Source organism: Anas acuta, chromosome 20 (assembly GCF_963932015.1).
Source record: "Anas acuta chromosome 20, bAnaAcu1.1, whole genome shotgun sequence".
Classification (NCBI taxonomy): domain Eukaryota; kingdom Metazoa; phylum Chordata; class Aves; order Anseriformes; family Anatidae; genus Anas; species Anas acuta.
Genome location: NC_088998.1, coordinates 10,944,592 through 10,964,790, shown reverse-complemented (window position 1 = coordinate 10,964,790; position 20,199 = coordinate 10,944,592). Strand labels below are relative to the sequence as shown.

Genomic DNA, 20,199 nt, shown 5'->3' with positions numbered 1-20,199 from the left:
GTAACTCGTAAGCAAACAAATTTACCAGAAGGCATCACCGGGTCAATCTGCTAACAAGGGTACCACCAAGGCAAAAAGTCTTCCCGTACAGTTAACCCAAACTATTGCCATATTCAGGAACAAGGACAGTTTGCTCACATAAACTGTGGACAGAAGTAAAATACACATGTGAAATGGGGGTAACTTAAACAGACAACAAGCAAGCCTCAGGTGAGTCAGATACCCTAGCTTAGATTTGTTTTAAAACTTCACTATTTTTATAGTCAGCACAGCAATGGACTAGAGATAATAAGAGAAAAATCTGAGAGATTTGCTGCAATTCACAGAAGTTTAGAGTTTTTTCTACCCACAAATTCTCCACCACCACCCTGCCAAGTCACCTTGTTATGATCAGTCTGTCCAAATTAATTCTTTGCTGCTTGGAAATCCATGCTGTGCGGTACAGCTTTTCAGCTGTCTTCAATACATCCGCATTGAGCCTTTGAATCAGCTGCTTTTCTGAGTTCACATACAGTCGTTCCTGCTTGAGGTGATGAGCCAGCGTGTGTATATCCAGCTTCACCATCTTTGAGAGTGGACTACACAGCACTCACTGAAAGAAAAGGGGAAGAAAAAGGTGAATTCCAACACTTCCAGGAACTAGTTTTGTTGGCCCCAATGAAGCAATAAGAAGGCTATAAGCTTAGCAGTAAATATGTCTGTGCATTCAATCAAGAATAAATATATAGTTAATGCTCAGAAAGCAAGTAAGACTCCCACACAGTCTGGAGTCCTAACACACACACACACACAACCTGGCTCTGTTCAGCAAGCAAAAAGAGCAACTTTAGGAAAGAGCAGACTACCACAGAACAATGCTGTTATCATATGTAACACTGCCTGAAAAAACAAACAAAAAACCAACCAAATAGTGTGGGTCTTGCAGAAATACCACCTAACATACAAAGGATTTGGGCATCTCCGCGTGATACAGTACCACAGCCAGTAAATAAGCAGAGATGTGTAAGCACTGAGTAACCGTGGCAAGTTTCACGCTGCTGTGCAGTTGTTTTTTTTTTTTTTTTTTTTACTTCTCCAAACCACCATGGCAAACCTCAGGACCTGTGTACAAGAAAAAGGGAGCAGCAGCATCCGTGGCTTTACAGTCCTCCAGAAAACATAAACATGTTGACAGCTAACAACTGCTGCTGAAACACACCTCTGCAGATGAGGAACGTCTCATTCGTTCTTATTACCAGTTTTTAAAAATTAATTATTTTGAAATCACACAAACATAGAAAGTAACAGTGCAAACAACTGTCTTCACCTTCAGTGTCTGGCAGAGGGCTGAGAACAGCAGAGTTGTGACGCCAGTAGCTTGACACATACGGCGCTTCAGCAGGCTTCAGGCTGGCTCTAAAGAAAACATGCAGCATGGTCAAAGAAGAAAATAAAATCCCCCAAACCTACTTAAGCAAGATGCAGATGCTGTTCCTCTGTTGGGATACTGGTATGAACACAGCCTAACCTGAAAGGGAAAACTCTTCTTCCGTGAGTACACCTATACAGTGCACTGCCCCCCTAAAAAAAAAAAAAAAAAAAAAAAAAAAAACTCTTCCCATTATGACTAGTATAAAAGGACAACAGCTGTATTCTCTACCCTTCCCACGCTGCACAACATTCACTCCGTGCCAGCGCTCAGGACAAGAGCTTTAAAAAGCAATTAGCCACACTTACGTACTCGGTAACGCGCTGCAGAAGGCAAGGTTAGACAGACAGAGCAGCAGCAGCTTCAGCTGGTACTAATTCCGGAAAGTTGTTTATCAGATTACCTTATCGGTTTCTCACAAATAAAGAAGCTGTCCATAATTACCCAGTTACCTCGTTTAAAACTATCATTCATCAAACTTGAAATGAGAGATGCCTGCACGTAGTCATATAAAAGAGAGCTTAGGAAATTTAGGTATCTGGCAATCTGATGTGTCTGAAGAAACAACAGGTACTAAATAACTCCTGCTATCTGCCAGCTATTTTTCAATCCTGGTAATCTCATTTCGATAGGAAAACACTTCATATTTCGTAAGGCTGCTCGGAAAGCTGCTGAAAGCTGTGGCACGGTATGAAAAACTTATCACAGCAATTCAAGCAATTCCACTTTGTGACGCTCCACCGAAACCACAAAGATTGTGAGCTGACAGCTTCTAAGATGTTTTGTCCTGCCATCAGCGTGACCTAAGTTTATTAGGACCCAAGACAACCTCTGCCTTTGATAAATATGGGACTAAACATGGGATTGCTTCTCATGTTTAGAAGTCCTGGGAAACACTCTCATAAATCTTCAGGTACTGAACCTACAGAGATGTGGTTTTGTACCATGGCACACAGAAACAAGTGACACCTCCATTAAATATTTCTGTGATTCAGTTGACAGAAAAGAGATTAAGCCAAGCCACAGTTACTGCCAGTACACAAAATTCTCCCTCCTCCAACGCCTCCTGCTCAAGGTTATTTGCTCCTCCTGAGTCTAGCTACGCAAGACTCAACTTCCAAAGCAAGTTTGGGCAGATCTAATGTAGGCAGGGCAGGGCAAGGCAAAGCTGAAATCACTCCATCTTACTGAAAAAGAATTCCAAAGCAGGGCTGAACAACTTCCATACTAGCTTACCCCGATGAAAATCTCTTTTTCTTTGGTAATATTTATAGTAACAACTAACAAGCCTTCTGTATACAAGCTAACAACTCACCTCCCAACTCTGAGCAAAAACAAGCAAACATTTTTCAGCAGGAGAGTTCACCATGACCTCAGATCTACCCACTGAACTCTCACGTTGCAATACTCACCATCTCAAAACAGGTCCAACACGCACCATGCATTTCAACCTGCTACAGTGGCTGTCAATACTAACCTGAAACTCTTACTTCAAGTTTGTGTCTTTGAAAGCGGCTGCTCTGCAGCCAACACGCAGCACAGTGCCTACGCAGTAAGATCTACGTGCAACAAGCTCCTCGTTTCCCATGCCCCTAACAGGGCTTATCAGGAGTGCTCAGGCTCGGCTGGCTCCTGAGCTGTCAATTGCGGTATGATTGCATTGCGCAAAAATCCACAGGAGCACGCAGCCAGGCTAAAATGTGCTCCGGCTGCCTGTGCTGTTGGAAAGAGGGGTTCCCCTTACATAATGAGTCATACTAATTAACTTTCAGTCAGAAGAACTTGAAGTCACTGACAAAAACAACTCGTTCCCAGCCTCCTGTCTTGAGACCAGTTCCCATCTTCACCTCGAAACGTCCCAGCACCGCAATCCACCGTAAAGGGGGCCTGTCAGCACAGCCTGCACACTCCAGGACCTGATGCATCACACACCGACACCTTCACTTACAGCACCTCAAGCTCTCTGGAACCCCCCCAGAAGGAGCAGCTCCTAGGAGCGTTTCCTAAAATCACCGTCCCGTCTGCTGCCCGCTTTTTGGAGGCGCAGCATTTGGGATTTCACGGACTGTCCGTGCCATGCCCCCCTCCATCACCTTCAAACCGCAGCTCCCACCCGTGAGTCAGCTGCATCGCCCACAAAGCAGCCTGCTACCTAGCCTAAGCACAGCATCACCCGCTCGGGGTGGGAGCTGCTCCCAGCGGCACCGCCAGCTCTTCCCTCGCAGCACGGTATCATGACTTTGCAAGAACAAGCACAGACACCCGCTCGGTCGAGCTCTCCAGCGCTAAGACCCTATTAGAAAGAATTAAAAACCCAAAACAAACAAAGAAGGAAGTCCCGGCGCGCTGCGAGCCGCGAGCTGCGGAGCTCCGGAACGCGAAAGGCGCCGCGCTGCCGGGGCCGCCCCCCGCCCGCTGCCCCCGCCGCGCCGAGCAGGGAGGGCCGCGGGGCAGCCCCGAGCCGCACCGGGGCCGGGCCCCAGCCGCCCCCCTCGGGGCCAGCCCGGCCAAGCCGCCCCTGCCCCTGCCCCTGCCCCTGCCCCGCACCTCCTGCCCGGCGCGCTGCCTCCTCCCGCTCGGCTCCCAGCAACGGGCAGAGCTCGGCCAGGCCCGGGCTGCCGCCCGCCTGCCCTCCCGCCGCCCTTCCTCTTCCTCTCCCCTTCCCCTCCCTTCCTCCCCTTCCTCTTCCTCCTCCTCCTCCTCCTCCGCCCCCGCAGCGCGCCCCTACCCGGCCAGCGCCCCGGCTCCGCCGCCGCCCGGCTCCCGCTGCGGCCCCGCGCCCGGCGCGGCACTGCGCAGGCGGCGGGCGGCGACGCCGCGCTCCTGGGACGCGGGGCCCTGGGACTTGTAGTCCCGCCGCCGGGGGGCCCGGGCCCTTCCCCCGCTGCCTCGCATCGCCGCCCGAAGCGGAGCCGGAGCGTGCGGCAAGAGCCCGGCCGGGCCCCCCGAGCCGCCCTGAGAGGAGCAGCGTGGCCGGGCCAAGAAACAAGCGCAGGGCTCGCACCCTGCCCGGCCTCAGGCAGCCAGCAGCCGTGCCCGGTGCCTCACGACAGGGCCCAACGACCGCCGAGGGCACGGCCTGAGGGGCGGCGAGCACAGCGCTGGGGCTGCCAGCCCCACGGGCACGGCTCAGCCTCGTGTGTGTGCTGCTAGGCTGCTGCTCGCAGGAGTGCTAGGGAAAAGTAGAGAGTTGGACATCACTTATTAAATGTGTCCCGACAGAGAATTTAAGCAGCTTATTCTCCAAGAAGAAAAACGAAAGGGAATCACAGACACCTCAGCGGGGCCGTTTGCAGTGTGATGGCAGCAGGCTCGCAGGGAGCTCACCCGGGCACAGCCCCGGGCACAGCACACGGTGCCAGCTGTACCCACGGCTCCTCACGGCCCGGGGCTGACGGGCTCCCGGGTGCCCGGTGGGTCGGGACGGGGCATCCAGGCCTCAGCACGGGGCCAGTGGTGGTTTAGGTAGGAAAGCAAATCCCTGAGTCACCGCAGCTGCTGCTCTGTGCATAAATCATCTGTGAAGCTCCTCCAAGGGCCAGCTCAGCACCACAGCCGCCCATTTGCGCTTTGTATCTGTTATTCCCTGAGCTATTACGTGTGTGCCTCCTCCTTACTGGCGCAGCTACTGCCTTGCATTTTCCCCGCTGATAAAAGGAACGCCTCACGCCATTGATGTCTAAAAGGCCAACTGATGCTTTACAACCAACCACAGCAACCGAACAACAAAAAAGCGTTTATCGAGCCTGCACACACCCCGTGTGGCCAACTGCTGCGCCCGGTCCCACGCAGCCGGCTGCCAGCATCGCCCCCGGCAGCACCGCAGGCACCGGGGCCTCGCCCCCCCAGGGGAGCCTGGGGGAAACGGGCAGCGCCCAGCCCGAGGCCTGGGGGCACGAAGCCGCCCCCTCGGCTGCACGAGGCCCCCCGGGTACCAGGCGGGGGCACTGGGCACGGCCGTGCTGGGGCTGCCCCTCTGCGCGGGGTGCCCGCCGGCCACCTCAGTCACCTCAGGTGCCCAGGCTCCGTGCGCCGCCCCCGCCGCTCCCTCACGGCGCGGCCCGAGGGGACCCCCCCCCCCCCCGGCGGTCCCGTCCCGCCCGGTGCCAGCCCTGAGGCGCGAGGCGCGGCGGGCGGGGCGGGGCCGCGCGGTCACCATGGAAACTTCCAGAACGTCCCCCCCGGCCGCGCCGCGACGGCGTCCCGCGGCCAATGGGCGCCCTCCGCTTGGCTCACGCTTCTCCGCTGATAGGCCCGCGGCGCCGGGGCACGAACCAATCGCGCGGCGGGAGGGGCGCGCGCCCGGTGTGTCAGAGCGGCCGCGCGCTCGTCGCCAATCGCGGAAGGCCAGCTTAGTGGCAGCCGACCAATGGGCGCGCTCCAGCGAGGGCTCCGCAGCCAATGGCGAGCCTCCACGCAGGAGTAACGGAGGGTATATAAGGGCGGCCGGCGCGGCCTGGGCGCTCAGCGGCAGTTGGCGGCGAGGCGCGGTCGGTGGCACGGTACGGACGGGGCGGGGGGGCCGCGGCCTAGCGTCGGGCCTGGGCGGGGGGTGGGTGCTGGGGCGGGGGGGGCGCGCTGGGGGCCGGAGCCGCCGCGCCCCGCACGTGGCGCCTCCATTTTGTGACCTTTTGGGCTCCCGGCAGGGCGGCGAGGGGCGAGCGGCCGGCATGAGGCACCTCCTGTGGGCGCTGCTGCTGCTGGGCGCCGCGCGGGCGGACGACGAGGAGAAGAAGGAGGACGTGGGCACGGTGGTGGGCATCGACCTCGGCACCACCTACTCCTGGTGCGTGGGGGGCTGCGGCCGGGCGGGGCTGGGGGGGGCTGGAGGCTGACTGCGGGCTGGGGGCCTGGGAGAACGGCTGGGGGGGGGGGGGGAGGGAAATGGCAGAGCACGGGGAGGGGGAGGGGAAGAGCGGAACTTGGGGGGAGGGGAGGGAGGGGAAGGCCCCCGTGCCGCCTGACGGCTCCGCTTCTCCCGCAGCGTGGGCGTTTTCAAGAATGGCCGGGTGGAAATCATTGCCAACGACCAGGGGAACCGCATCACCCCGTCCTACGTGGCGTTCACGCCCGAGGGGGAGCGCTTGATCGGGGATGCCGCCAAGAACCAGCTGACGTCCAACCCCGAGAACACCGTGTTCGATGCCAAGCGGCTCATAGGCCGCACCTGGAACGACCCCTCGGTGCAGCAGGACATCAAGTACTTGCCCTTCAAGGTGCGCCTGGTCACAGGGTGGTGGATGGAGGTGGGGGGGTCAGATGAACAGGCTGCAGATGCTGCCTGCTTTCTCTCCTGCTTGAGAAAAGCAAGGCCTTTAAATCTGCGTTTTTATGAGCAACCCTGTGGCTTTTATAGCTTTCTATTCAGATCAAGGCTCATAAAGGATTTACTGAATCATCAGAGAGAAAGAAGCAATCTGACAATTAGGAATAGCTTCAAGAATTGCTGGAATATATGACACTGTCTCTTTCTTCTCAGGTTGTTGAAAAGAAAGCCAAGCCCCATATTCAAGTTGATGTTGGCGGTGGACAGACAAAAACATTTGCTCCTGAAGAAATTTCAGCTATGGTCCTGACAAAGATGAAGGAAACCGCGGAGGCTTACCTGGGGAAGAAGGTGAGCTGAGTGCTGCTAACAGGAACTTAAGGCAGAGGTGCCTTACGAAACTGAAGATAACTGGTCAGAATCTCAGGATTAAGCTTGCTGTCATAAACTTTGTGTTCAGTGCTTAGGTGGCTCAGCTGATTGTGGGGTTTTACATAAGGAACAATGGGCTACTTGTTCCAGGCACTGCTGCGCTCATTTCTGAGGTGTGTAGCTTGTCCTTTATTTTTCTGATAATTTCCTCTTGCTCTTCCTGCAGGTTACCCATGCAGTTGTTACTGTGCCAGCCTACTTCAATGACGCTCAGCGCCAGGCCACAAAAGATGCTGGTACCATTGCTGGGCTGAACGTGATGCGGATCATCAACGAGCCGTAAGTAGCCTCAACAGCTCTGCCTGCTGGGTGTCTGGGGGTGGGGCCTGGTGATCAGTCTGCTGAATTTGTTACTCCCTAAACAGAACAGCTGCTGCTATTGCCTATGGATTGGACAAGAGAGAGGGTGAGAAGAACATCCTCGTGTTCGACTTGGGTGGTGGGACTTTTGATGTCTCCCTCCTCACAATTGACAATGGAGTCTTCGAAGTTGTGGCTACTAATGGAGACACTCACCTGGGTGGAGAAGACTTTGACCAACGTGTTATGGAACACTTCATCAAACTCTACAAAAAGAAGACCGGGAAAGATGTCAGGAAGGATAATAGAGCTGTGCAGAAACTCAGACGGGAAGTGGAGAAAGCAAAGAGAGCCTTGTCATCTCAGCATCAAGCCAGGATTGAAATAGAATCATTTTTTGAGGGAGAAGATTTCTCTGAGACACTTACTCGAGCCAAGTTTGAAGAACTGAACATGGTAAGCTTAGAAAATGAGTTAAATTACCTCAGCCCCTCCCAAAATTGCTGCTGGTGAATGCACAGGACTTCACATTGTGCCTCTGTTACACTTGAGCAGAATGCAAATAACTTAGTTCAAGTAGCAAGTTATTTATATTCTAAAAAGCAGAAAACCATTGCTTCCTGGGGCATCTGGGGCTGCACACATTACTGACAAATAAGTTCTCATCGAGGCTGAACACAGCCTTGGTGAGCTGACTCGGCAGTTCTTAGTACCCTAAGCTTGGGACTAGGCATGTGGGAATAGAGTCTCACTGTCCGATCTCTTGTCTTTCCAGGACCTGTTCCGTTCTACAATGAAGCCTGTTCAGAAAGTTCTGGAAGACTCTGACCTGAAGAAGTCTGATATTGATGAGATTGTTCTTGTTGGTGGCTCTACTCGCATCCCCAAAATACAACAACTTGTTAAAGAGTTCTTCAATGGCAAAGAGCCTTCTCGTGGCATTAATCCAGATGAGGCTGTAGCCTATGGTGCAGCTGTTCAGGCTGGTGTTCTCTCTGGGGACCAAGACACAGGTAATTAAATCTTTAGGTAATTGCATCTTTACTGTCACTCTCAAGAGTGACTGAAGAGTGGATACTGTTACTGCCAAACAGTGGTGGATGTGAATTTCCTGAGTTCTGTATTTGCCTCAGACTGCTGCAATGAATGCACTCCCTCAAAGAGGAGCTGAAGTCGCTCACATTCTGCCCCTTGATCTGTTTGTTGCAGGTGACTTGGTCCTGCTTGATGTGTGTCCTCTGACCCTGGGTATTGAGACAGTTGGAGGTGTGATGACTAAACTGATCCCAAGAAATACTGTGGTTCCCACAAAGAAGTCTCAGATTTTCTCTACAGCTTCTGACAACCAGCCAACTGTGACAATCAAGGTCTACGAAGGTGAGTGCTGCCCGTGTCCCCTGCAGCAGCTGCAGGTACTCCCAGATGCATACACCTATCCCTGGCTCTGGCTGCTACCAGACCAAGGCAGCTCTGAGCAGCATCAATGGCTGCTCTGCAGATCAGTTCCCAAAAGATCAGCTCTCAAACATGGTTACTCCATGGTTGCATTCTGAAGAGCTTCTCTTTAGAGTAAGAAAGAGGTGATAGTGTAGGCATCAAGATGAACGTTGAGATGGAATTTAAAACCTCAGCTTTGAAAAGCATGTAGCTAAAAGCTAGTGGTTTTGCAAAAAGTGCAAACCATGGGTAGCAAAGAAAACTGTCTAATTGTGACCTATCTAATTGTGTAATTGTCTTCTAGGTGAGCGTCCCCTCACCAAGGATAATCATCTTCTGGGAACTTTCGATCTGACGGGAATCCCTCCTGCTCCTCGTGGCGTCCCACAGATTGAAGTTACCTTTGAAATAGATGTAAATGGGATCCTCCGCGTCACAGCTGAAGACAAGGGCACTGGGAACAAAAACAAGATCACAATTACGAATGATCAGAATCGGCTAACACCAGAAGAGATTGAGAGGATGGTTAACGATGCTGAGAAGTTTGCAGAGGAAGACAAAAAGCTTAAGGAACGCATTGATGCCCGGAACGAGCTGGAGAGCTATGCCTACTCTCTGAAGAACCAGATTGGGGACAAAGAGAAGCTGGGTGGCAAGCTGTCATCTGAAGACAAAGAAACAATAGAGAAGGCAGTAGAGGAAAAGATCGAGTGGCTTGAAAGCCACCAAGATGCGGATATCGAAGACTTCAAATCAAAGAAGAAGGAGCTAGAGGAAGTCGTTCAGCCCATTGTTAGCAAGCTCTACGGAAGCGCAGGCCCCCCTCCCTCCGGTGAAGAAGAAACAGCAGAAAAGGATGAGTTGTAGATACTGGCATCCCTGAATGTTGTGTGTATATATTGGACTCAGGAACACTTGTTTAAAATATTGAACTCTTAATTTGGAATGTAACTCTGAATCTTCACTCGTGAGTGGAGCTGGAAATGCTAGCCCAAAGTGGCTGTTTACTGCTTTTCGTTAGCAGGTGTTTGTCTGGGGAGGGAAGGGTAGCGGGGGGGGCGTGTAAATGACAACAGGGGTGTAGAAGTACTGGCCATGGAAGCGTTCTATTTAACAACTCGGTCATGTGAATTTGGTGTAGAGCTTTTCTACCTGAAGTGACCACAATAAATTTGTTATTTACACTGGATTTTTGTACCTTGGACTTGCTGTCACCTAGCAGCAGCTGCTCCTCATGGATGGAGGGGACCTTAGGGGTGGGTAACCACTGACACAATACCTCAGGGTGACACTGCCCTGGGAGGGGGTAAGCTGTAGCAGCTCTGCTGGCTGCCGGGAGCTGAGCTTTGGCTGCAGGACTTAATGCAAAGAAAGCTGCCAAGGAAAGGGGCTGGTGAGAGCTGTGACCATGTTGCTGGTTGCTGCCCAAAGCTGGGTTCAGGCTCCTTCTGCACAAGGAGCCTGCTCCACCTGTGGGGAAGTGCCCAGCAACCAGCTCCAGGAGCCTGACCCCTGCCCTGGGTTGGGTGAGACTCCTCACCCTCACCTACCGCTTGTGGAGTGTGGCTGTGTGAGCATGGGGGAGGCTGAGCCCAAAGCTCACTCACAAGGCCTGAACCCCAGCTGCAGCAGGCTCTGAAGCAGCTCCTTGCAGCTCAGCCTCCCTCGGTAATGACAAAGTCTCTCACATTGCAGGAACAAAGCTCAGCTCCTCTGCCTGCTCCCCTGCCTGTGGTGTTTTCCTTGGGGTGGGAGACAGGTGGCCCTACACACTCATTTTCACAGTAGTGGCAGATAAACCCCTTTAAGTACCCTTCAGAAAGCTGTAGGTAACAGTGCTCTGCAGGTTTCTGTGGCCAAGCAGGACGCTGAGAGCTGCCTTAGGGAGAAGCTGCCCAGAAGCAACGCGTTCCAGCTGCTGAGGCTCTTCCGCAGCCTCACCAAGGGACAGGAGCTGTGAGTGCAGGGTGAGCGGCTGTACCCAGCTGGGAGCACGGAGCCACCCCTGACAGCAACACCGCCTTTATTGCAGGGCAGGGCCTTGCTCAGCCACCGCTACAAAACCTTCCCGGGCCTGCCCGCCCGCGCACTACTCGATCAGGGTCACCAGGCAGTCCCTGAACATCTCCCCTTGCGTGTCCATTCCCCCAAACACGAACAGCAGATGCAGGGCTGGGTCCTCCCCACAGCCCTGCTCCTCCTCCTCCTCCTCGCTCCCCAGCAGGAGGTCAGCCTTGCCCCCCGCCGGCTCCTCTTCGGCTTCCTCTCCCACAGCGCCAGGGCTGCCAGGGGCGCGCCAGGGGATGATGCACATGGCGTGGTCCAGCCTCCCAGCGGGCAGCGGGGACTCAAAGCGCAGGAGCGTCCACCGCTGCTCCCCTGCAGAGCAAAGAGAGGCGATCACAGCATAAACAGTGCTTTGGACTCAGAGAAACATTGCTGGAGCGGTGCCATCACCGTGGACCAGTCCGCACCATTACACAGCCCTAAAAACCAGCAGAGAGAGGCAGCTGCAGCGTTTGGCCTCGTGCTGGTACAACCCCAGGGCAATGACACCGACTGCGGAGAAGATGAAGCCCGGGAACCGAGGGCTGTTTGCAGACACTGCATTTACCGCCACGCCCTGAGCTCTCCCTACCCATGTGGTATTTGTGCGTGGTGTCCAGGGCCCCGGCCGGGCCCATGCCCCCGAAGATGTACACGTGGTCCCTGAGCACTGCTGAGGCGTGCGACGCGCGTCCCCCTGGGACATCACCGCTAGCTCGTATCTTAACCCACGTCAGGTCTGCTGTGGGAGGAAAACAACACAAAAATAGTAATGCTCAGCAGGACTGAAATATTTCATGGCTACCCCAAATCATAGTTTTCAACCACCCCAAATCATAGTTTTCCTTTATTTTAAAAAGGGTTCCAGTAGGGTTTTGCTTTTCTGAGCTCAGGAAATAATTGTTACGTGCTTAAAAGAGAAAGCAAAGCCAGCTGCAGACTACTCGGTACTACTCAGTGAAAAGCAGCAGAGCCAAGCCGAGCAAGATGTGGCAGCACACGACCTCATCTTCCCTGCCCACCACACTTCAGTGACCTTTTAGTGAAAAGGTCTCCCTGAGAGCAAAGTGCACCACCACAGCTCCTGCTCCGAGGAGCCTGCATCCATCCTTACCTGTATCAATGCAGAACAGATCATCGTAGAAAACATCGCCAGCTAAACCGCCGTGTATGAGGAGTTTGGTCCCGACTGCGACCATGACGTGCCCGTGCCGGGGGGACGGGGGATCGCCGCGGGTGTCGGGCTGGGACCAGGTACAGGTGGCTGCAAAAGAGCACGGCCGTGTGAGGGAATGGCTCTGGGGCTCCCCAAACCAGCGGTGCCGCAGCCTCGCTGATGCCTCCCTTTGCTGCATGCGGGGCCAGAGGAGTGAACAGAGCAATAACACTGGGAGAGAACACCCGTGGCACTGCCATCCCATTGCCATTTTGGTCCAAACTCCCAGTTCCAGTACAAAGATCAGAGCAGCAAACAACCTCTGTCCGCCCACTTAAGCTGGCAGCCAAGGCAGGATCCTCGTATCTGTGTATCCTTGAGGAGCTCAGAACGCAGACCTGCAGCCCGGAGGCTGCTCATTCCCACCCTCTGACAACAACCCAGAGGTACCTGTGTCAAACACGTGAAGCTGCTGGTCTTGGACAGGTTCTGCTCCCTTGTCTCCCCCTCCGAAGACGTACAGGCGGTCCCCGACAGCTGCCAAGGATGCATGGAACGTCCTGGGCAGTGGCGGGGTGCCAGCCACCGCAGGACTCTCCCAGGTTCCTGTTTCTGATTGAGACGTTTCATCAAGAAAGCAACACAGCAGGGGGGTGGGAACGGAGAACACCCCCGGGCCTGAGCCGGGGGGCTGCCGGGGCTGCCACCAGCCCGTGGCCCCAGCCCCCCCCCACCCTGCCGGTGCCGGTCACTCACCGGGGTCCAGCGCCTGCACGCAGCTCCTGTTCCCGGCCTGGTCGGCGCCGCCGAAGACCCAGAGGCGCGGGGGTTGGCGGGGGGGCAGGAAGGTGGCGTGCTCGTAGCGCGGCCGCAGCCCGCTCCAGCCGGCCTGGGCCCAGCGCAGGGACCCTGCGGGCACCGCCGGCGGCGTCAGCGCCGTGAGGGCCCCGTGGGGTCCCGGTGAGGGCCCCGCCGCCCCCCTGCCCCCGGCGCTCACCCAGCTCCAGGACGTGCGCGTCCGCGAAGGCGCCGTCGGTGTCGGCGCCGCCCAGCAGCAGGACGCGGCCGGGCCGGGCGGGCAGCAGGAGGCAGCCGGGCCCCACGCGCCCGCTGGGCCCCGCGCCGCGAGGCCGCAGCCGGTACCTGCGGGGAGGCGGCGCTCAGAGGCGGGGGGGTACTGGGGGATACCGGGGGGTGTCGGGGGGGTACCGGGGAGTCGCCGCTCACCACTTGGCCGCCTGCGGGCGCTGCCCCGGCTCCAGCGGCTCCAGCGGCGCCCCCATGGCGGGGCCGGGCCGGGCGCTGCCTCCCCGCCCTCCCGGTGCCCGCCGCCGGAAGCGCTCCGCTCCCCTCCCCTCCCCCTCCGCTTCCGCTTCCGCTCGGTGACGCCTCCCGGAAGCTTCGCGCTCCGCTTCCGGCCCCGAGCCGCCGAGCCAAGATGGCGCCGCTGGACCTGGACAAGTACGTGGAGATCGCGCGGCTCTGCAAGTACCTGCCCGAGAACGACCTCAAGGTGCGGCCACCGGGGCGGGGAGGGCACCGGGAGCGGGAGCGGGGCGGGCACCGGGGCGGGGCGGCGGCGGGCACCGGGGGCTGGTGGCGCCGCCCCTCCTGACCGAGCCCGCCGTGCCCCGCAGCGGCTGTGTGACTACGTGTGTGACCTGCTGCTGGAGGAGTCCAACGTGCAGCCCGTCTGCACGCCCGTCACGGTGTGCGGCGACATCCACGGCCAGGTAACGGCCCCGCCGCGCCGCACGGCGCCGGCCTCAGCGCCCGGTGCCCCCTGCCCGCGCTGAGCCCCGCGCCCTCCCCGCAGTTCTATGACCTGTGCGAGCTGTTCCGGACCGGCGGGCAGGTGCCGGACACCAACTACATCTTCATGGTACGTGCGGCCCCCGCCGCCCCTCCCCGCTCCCGGTGCTGCTGCAGGCGCGGCAGCCCCAGCACCCACCCGGTGTCCCTGGGGCGCCCGGTGCCTCCGGGTTCCTGCCGGGAAGCCCTGCCCCGCCCCTGTCTGTGCGTTCACCGATGTGTTTTTGACTTGCAGGGTGACTTTGTAGATAGAGGTTATTATAGTCTCGAGACTTTCACTTACCTCCTTGCACTAAAAGCTAAGTGGCCTGATCGTATCACACTGTTACGGGGCAATCATGAGAGCAGGCAGATAACGCAGGTGTATGGATTCTACGGTAAGTGCTCACCCAACGCTGTCTGACTGGGGGTTGGCGTGCCGGGACCCAGTGCCTCACCTCTCCCTTGGGAGCCCGCGTTGAACGTGGCACTGCGTGGGGCTTTTCCAGAACTGGGGGGAAATGGACTCAATAAACCTTTAACATTGTCAATGTGGTTGTTGTGCTCGTGAAGTAGAGGTGTTCTAGGCCAGACCTTGCCCACCCCTCCCTGCAGTGTCTGTGTTTCTGTCTGTGCTTCTGTTTGGCAATGCGCTTCGGTGTCTGAATGAAAGGTTCTGCACCAAACCCTGCTGTTCCCGAAACTCTCCCTGTGTAAACCAAAAGTGTCCGTGTGTGGAGTTTGCTGTGGAGGCCGTTCATTTATTGTCAGCAGTTCACGTTTGGGAAAGCCCCGGACAAGAAGTGAGCAGCAGAACGACTGCTTGAAAATCTGGGGGAATTGAGTTGCTTGGAAAATTATTTTGTTCCGTGGTGTGAGGCTTTGGTAAAATCTGGGAAATCCTGGGAAGTATCGTAACGCCTGCAACAGGGAGCAGAGAGCACGGGCTGTGACGTGCGTCCGGGTGACTGCCACCAAGAGCACCAGTAAACGCTCACCAGTCAGCTCGAAAGAGGCATGTGTCTGCCAGCTTCAGTGTCACGTTGTACGGCTCCAAAAGCTGCCCTCGAGCCGAGGGGTCTGTGGGAAGCAGGGAAAGCGTCGGCTGCTTGAGCCCCCAGTGTCTGCGCGTGGTGCTCTGCAAGCAGAGAGCTGCAGCACTGGGGGCTGCTCCCCGCTGCTGGATCCGCTGCTGCTGCTGCTCCTGACCGGGGTTTTGTTTGCTTGCTGGCTGCTTGGGTTTGTGTTGTGTGTTTTTGTTGTACGCCTGACTTTCCAAGTTCTGTTGTGTTGCCTCTGACCTTACTGCCTGAACTTCTGCTCCGCTGAGAAGGAAAAACTTGTCTATTTAACAGATGAGTGCCAAACCAAATACGGCAATGCTAACGCGTGGAGGTACTGCACCAAAGTCTTTGACATGCTCACAATAGCAGCTGTAAGTGTAAACGCCCCAGGAGCACCCCGAGCAGGTCATCTACATGCGACCTCCAGCACTGGTGGCCGCTAGGGGTACCCCGGCAGCGTGCTGGGTTTGACTGAAATGCTGAGTGTTTTGCGTGCCTCTCCCCAGTTAATAGACGAGCAGATCCTCTGCGTGCACGGCGGTCTGTCTCCAGACATCAAGACGCTCGATCAGATCCGAACCATCGAACGCAATCAAGAAATTCCTCACAAAGGCGCCTTCTGCGACCTGGTGTGGTCGGACCCGGAGGACGTGGACACGTGGGCCATCAGCCCACGGGGGGCAGGCTGGCTGTTCGGAGCCAAGGTGACGAACGAGGTGAGGGTGCTGCCGCGTGTAACTGCGGGTGTGGGACACGCTGCTTGGGGGCTGCCTCGGCATCTACCCTGGCGGTGAGTGGACTGGGGCACTGCAAGGGGAACTGGCCTCATGGGGGAGCTGCAAGGAAGCCGAGGAGGAGGAGGAGGAGGAGGAGGAGGAGGAGGAGGAGGAGGAGGAGGAAGAGGTTTGCTCGTGCCTTGTTGTTGACCCTTTAAGCCCACTTGAAAAGAGCCAGCTGTTTGATCCTAAAGGCAGAGAGAGAACTGCCAAAGGCCAGAGCGCTGACCTTGCTTTTACAAAATGCAGTGCAGTGAGACCAACCGTACTGCTGGGGAGGGCGCAGAGAACTTGGCGAGGAGCCGGGAGAAGACAAAGATACCATTTCCTTAACAATTCTTCACGTAACTTTTGTTACTTTGCAAAGCAGCGAGCAGACTTCTCGAGGCTCAGACATTTTGATGTTCCCAGGCTTCTGAGCCAGTGATGGTACAAAATCCTTGTGCTGCTCCTTGTTCTCTGGGGCCTTCCCACAGAGGAAGGGCTGACATCTCTGACAGCGCAGCCTGAGGCATCCCGACTGCCTCTGAAATGAGCGGTTCGCACTGCTGAGGGTTCAAAACCCCAGCGTGCCCTCTCTGTGTGTGCTGAGACAGAGGTTTGCTCGTGGCACTGTTGGTGCTGTGCTGCCCTTGCTGTACCTGAGGAGCCAGACCCCAGTTCTGCTGCCACCTCTGGGCGTGGGGGCACCCTCGCACTGGTGTGGGCAGCACTGCCTGCTGCCAGGCTGGCTGCGAGCATCTGCGCTGTCTGAGCTTGACGGAGGGCTGGGAAAGAGAGAAGCCCTGGGGTGGGTCTGTGCAGCAGGGCTGCGGCTGGGGGCTGCCCAGGGGCTGTGGGTGCCGGGCACAGCGTGCGGAGCACTCAGGTTCCTTTTCCCCCGCAGTTTGTTCACATCAACAACCTGAAGCTGATCTGCAGAGCGCACCAGCTGGTTCACGAAGGCTACAAGTTCATGTTCGACGAGAAGCTGGTGACCGTGTGGTCCGCCCCCAACTACTGCTACCGCTGCGGGAACATCGCCTCCATCATGGTGTTCAAGGACGTAAACACGAGGGAGCCCAAGCTGTTCCGCGCCGTGCCCGACTCGGAGCGCGTCATCCCGCCGCGCACCACCACGCCGTACTTCCTCTGAGCCCCCCCTTCCCCCAATACATTTTTATTGCGCACTTTGCTGCCCCAACGCTGCCTCCTGCCTCTGTTCCCGTTCCGTCGCCGAAACCGGGGCGGGTCCCGGCCCCCCCGGGGAATTTCAGAGCCCGAGGCCCGGCCCCGGCCCTGCCCGGGGGTGCTCCGGGCTCACACCGGGGCCGTGCGGCCGGTGGGGGGGGAGGGTCCCGGCGGCCGGGTCCCGGTCCCGGTCCCGGTCCGGGTTCCAATTCCGGTTCCGGCTGCCGGTCCCAGGGGGCGGTTCCGGTTCCGTTTCCGGCGGGCGGGTTCCGGTTCCGGCGGGTCCCGGTTCCGGTTCCGGCATGGCGCGGAGCACGCTGTCGTCGCGCTTCCGCCGCCTGGACGTGGAGCGCTTCGACGGGAGCCGCTTCGAGGACGAGCCCGAGGAGGCGCCGCCGGCAGAGCCCGAGCCCGGCCCCGAGGCGGAGGCGCTGCTGCGGCGGTATCCTTGGCGGCGGGGGGCGGGGGGGGGCCGGCGCCGCGCCCGTTGCGCTCCTTGACTCGCAGCGCCGCAGAGGGGACGCGCTCAGGGCCCTGCACGCCGCCCTGCGCAGCGCCCCGCGCCTGGCAGCCAGCCCCGACACCAAGGTGAGGGGGGGGACGGTGGGGAGGGGAGGGGAAGGGGAAGGGGAAAGGGAGGGGAAGGGCAGGACGGCGACCCGAGCCGCAGCGGGCCGGCCGTGCCCGATGAGTGGCCGGGAGGGTCAGGGGGAACGCAGCAAGCAAACCGTGCGTAACGCGCGGGGGTTGGTGCAGCTCAGCGGGCAGCTCGCTCTGGTGGCCCCTCTGAGAAAACAGCACCAAAACCCCCGCTTTGAAAGGCCTCCCCTTCTGCCTTCTCCCTGCGTCAAGTGAAGGACGTTCGCCTGCTCGGCACAACAAACAAACAAACCGCCCTCCAGTGCTGCCGCTGCTCCCCTGAGCACGCCCAGCACGGTGTGGGGACTGCGCCCGGCTCTGATGTCGTTTTCCTTCCCTTTGCAGGAGCAGGCGCAGGGAACCATGCTGAAAGTGCTCATGGCTTTTAAAAGCAGTGAGATAGAACAAGCGGTGAACTCGTTAGACGGAAACGGCATTGACTTGTTAATGAAGTATATTTATAAAGGATTCGAAAAGCCAACAGAAAATAGTAGTGCAATATTACTCCAATGGCACGAAAAGGTAGGTGTCCCCGCCGGTGCCCTCTTGGCACAGCCATGGTCAGCACGGCACCGCCAGGGAGAGCCCCTGGGAGGAGAAGTTCTGCTGGTTTCCTGTAGCTGAGTGTGTGGCTGGGGGGGCTCAGGTCTGGCCCCTGCCATCAGCCGGGTGCTTTCAGCACACACAGACCCAGCTCACTGGGATCTCGTGAGCCTGCCTTGTTTGTGCAGTGAGGGCTTCTGCCATCTCCGGAAGGATTCTGGTGGCAGCCGTAGTGGTGCTGCCGGCTGTTCCTGTGAGTTACGCGTAGCGAGGTAGGGGAGGGCGCAGGGAGGACCAGGAGTGCTGACAGCTGATGGGTTTTTGTGCTGGGCGAGGCACCTGCAGCAAATGTTCTGCGGACGCTACTGCAACTACTTCAGACGCCCCCAGCTGCACAGGTTTTAGCCGCAGCACTGGCTGCCAGCGCCTCTCCTAGGGAAGACAACCCACAGGAATGCTGCAGTTCAGGGAGTTGCCTGCGCCGTGGCACAGCCTGCTGCTGAGGCCCGTGGCATTTCCCAAAAGCGCGCTGCCTTCCTGTGTTATGTTCAGGCAGAAGTGGTGTAATGGTGACTCCAGCCATTAGAAGCTGTCACAAGCCTCACAGAACAGTGACAGGGGAGGAGGAGGAAGAGGAAGGTTCTCGGGAAGGAACAAGTTTCTGCTTGACTTGTTTTTTGTTGTTCTTTCTACTGGAGCCTATTTTTGGGTAACCGTGGGTTGGTGCTCCCAGTGTGTAACATTACACAACACTGTCCTGACTGGAAAGAAGTCAGTGCTCAGAGCGTGTGGCCACCTGTAAGCATCTCTTCCTTCTTGTTTTGAAAGGAACAAGGTGAGGCAGAAGTAGGCTGGGCAGTATTTAAAACTTTGCCTTTGTCCTGCCTCTTGGCACTGCTTGCTTAGCCTGGAGGCAGCTGTGTGAGTTAAGCGAGGGATGCGCACGGTGTGTGTGATGGAACACTGCACCCAGAGAACACTGCCCAGCCTGCAGAGAACAGCGCGGTTTGGGGTCTCAGTGGAACTTTCAAATGCCTGCAATGCCTGCACAGGGGCTGGCTGTGTGACTGGGAGTAACGACTCTCTCCTTTCCCATCCCTACAGGCATTAGCAGTAGGTGGACTAGGTGCCATAGTAAGAGTTCTTACTGCAAGAAAGACTGTTTAAAGACTGTTAACGAACCACGATGACGATCAGTTTTGGACCCAGAAGAAGGAATTAGCTGAAACAACACCAGTCCATCCTCATTAGAGATTGCAATCTACTGAACTACTCCAGGAACCTCCTCTTGGAATGCTTTTAACCTTAAAGGTGGGGAAAGTACAAAGGCATTCCTGTATATTCTGACCACCAAATACAGGAGCCAAGACATTCTCCTGCTCCCTTTAAAAGGCAGAGGGAAGGCAACCTCCTGCCTGCTGTTACTGTAAGTGAGCAGGTGTTCTCAGATGCTGCTTAATCTAAGTGTGGTGATAGCAGATCCTGGCTGTGCTGCTTAGTTAAGAGGGCCTTAGCGGATGCAAGATTCTGACAGCTTATGAATGGGAGAAGTGGTTACTAGAAAGATGGTTTTGTGTGCACACATACAGATGTATGTGGTCAAAGGACTAGTTGGGCTGTGGGGTTGGTTTCATTGTAAAGTGCCTGCTGCGTTAATAAAGTTCTTGGATCATACAAGTTTAGTAACGTATTTTTGGCTTAATCCTAAGTATGACACATCCAAAACCAGTAGAGCAATTCTAAGCAAAGGGCCCGCCTCTACAAGAGTGCTCTGCTCTCCACTTCCTTACAAAGTTTGGCATTAAATTACTAACGGTGCAGCTATTCAAACCAGCGTCATCTCAAGCAGCAGTTCGGAGCAGCCCAGGTAGGAGCGTTGTTTGCAGTGTCCCTAGGGGCTCAGTTTGCAGTGCAGAGTCTGGGCCTTGCTTCTTTTGGCACAGCCCTGCCTGCTCCACCTGAAGCAGCTGCGAAGGGAGGCTGTATTCTCTTCTTTGTTTTTATCAGCTCCTAAAAGTGCAGTAGCAGCTGTCCCTGGTGAGATGAGTTTAGGAAGCACTCTGCCTCATTCCTGACCTAATTCCCTACAAGAAACAGAGGCCTTAATTACCTAACTACCCCTTTGTATGATGGGCAGGTGATAAATGGTGTTTCATGCTTTAAGCCTCTCA

General features: G+C 56.7%; 5 protein-coding genes across 12 annotated transcripts in view; 3 read left to right on the top strand and 2 right to left on the bottom strand.

Moving 5' to 3' along the window:
* Positions 1–4,284, bottom strand: part of GAPVD1 (GTPase activating protein and VPS9 domains 1) — a 28,596-nt gene extending 24,312 nt beyond the window's left edge. For 5 of the 7 annotated variants that reach the window (XM_068656452.1, XM_068656445.1, XM_068656450.1 and 2 more), the window contains exons 1-3: positions 4,137–4,284; positions 1,307–1,395; positions 381–592 (exon numbers count right to left, since the gene is read on the bottom strand). In XM_068656452.1, the coding sequence (XP_068512553.1) occupies positions 381–565 (185 nt within the window). In that variant the 5' untranslated portion in view covers positions 566–592; positions 1,307–1,395; positions 4,137–4,284. Of the gene's footprint in view, positions 1–380; positions 593–1,306; positions 1,396–1,449; positions 1,503–3,955; positions 4,109–4,136 lie in introns of those variants that run through there. The other 2 variants (XM_068656447.1, XM_068656448.1) reach the window with 2 other exon arrangements.
* A 1,266-nt stretch (positions 4,285–5,550) lies between these two features.
* Positions 5,551–10,032, top strand: HSPA5 (heat shock protein family A (Hsp70) member 5). Its single transcript, XM_068656457.1, has 9 exons — positions 5,551–5,910; positions 6,055–6,194; positions 6,393–6,624; positions 6,888–7,025; positions 7,273–7,385; positions 7,472–7,862; positions 8,182–8,419; positions 8,616–8,783; positions 9,148–10,032. Exons 1-9 carry the CDS (start codon positions 5,566–5,568, stop codon positions 9,708–9,710), a joined length of 2,328 nt encoding a protein of 775 aa, XP_068512558.1. The 5' UTR covers positions 5,551–5,565; the 3' UTR covers positions 9,711–10,032.
* An 817-nt stretch (positions 10,033–10,849) lies between these two features.
* RABEPK (Rab9 effector protein with kelch motifs) lies at positions 10,850–13,405 on the bottom strand. 2 transcript variants are annotated; one of them, XM_068656460.1, is made up of 7 exons: positions 13,273–13,405; positions 13,043–13,188; positions 12,802–12,954; positions 12,496–12,657; positions 12,004–12,153; positions 11,482–11,631; positions 10,850–11,222 (listed from the first exon to the last, which is right to left on the bottom strand). In XM_068656460.1, exons 1-7 carry the CDS (start codon positions 13,326–13,328, stop codon positions 10,933–10,935), a joined length of 1,107 nt encoding a protein of 368 aa, XP_068512561.1. In that variant the 5' UTR covers positions 13,329–13,405; the 3' UTR covers positions 10,850–10,932. The 2 variants fall into 2 exon arrangements, with proteins under 2 accessions (XP_068512561.1, XP_068512562.1); XM_068656461.1 differs by having other exon boundaries at positions 11,482–11,628.
* PPP6C (protein phosphatase 6 catalytic subunit) lies at positions 13,398–16,859 on the top strand. Its single transcript, XM_068656462.1, has 7 exons — positions 13,398–13,558; positions 13,683–13,778; positions 13,862–13,927; positions 14,093–14,234; positions 15,192–15,271; positions 15,407–15,616; positions 16,563–16,859. Exons 1-7 carry the CDS (start codon positions 13,484–13,486, stop codon positions 16,809–16,811), a joined length of 918 nt encoding a protein of 305 aa, XP_068512563.1. The 5' UTR covers positions 13,398–13,483; the 3' UTR covers positions 16,812–16,859.
* Positions 16,860–17,092: 233 nt separating this feature from the next.
* On the top strand, positions 17,093–19,705 carry ARPC5L (actin related protein 2/3 complex subunit 5 like). The gene is made up of 4 exons (XM_068656463.1): positions 17,093–17,288; positions 17,362–17,434; positions 17,831–18,007; positions 19,133–19,705. Exons 1-4 carry the CDS (start codon positions 17,149–17,151, stop codon positions 19,193–19,195), a joined length of 453 nt encoding a protein of 150 aa, XP_068512564.1. The 5' UTR covers positions 17,093–17,148; the 3' UTR covers positions 19,196–19,705.
* The last annotated feature ends 494 nt before the right edge of the window (positions 19,706–20,199 follow it).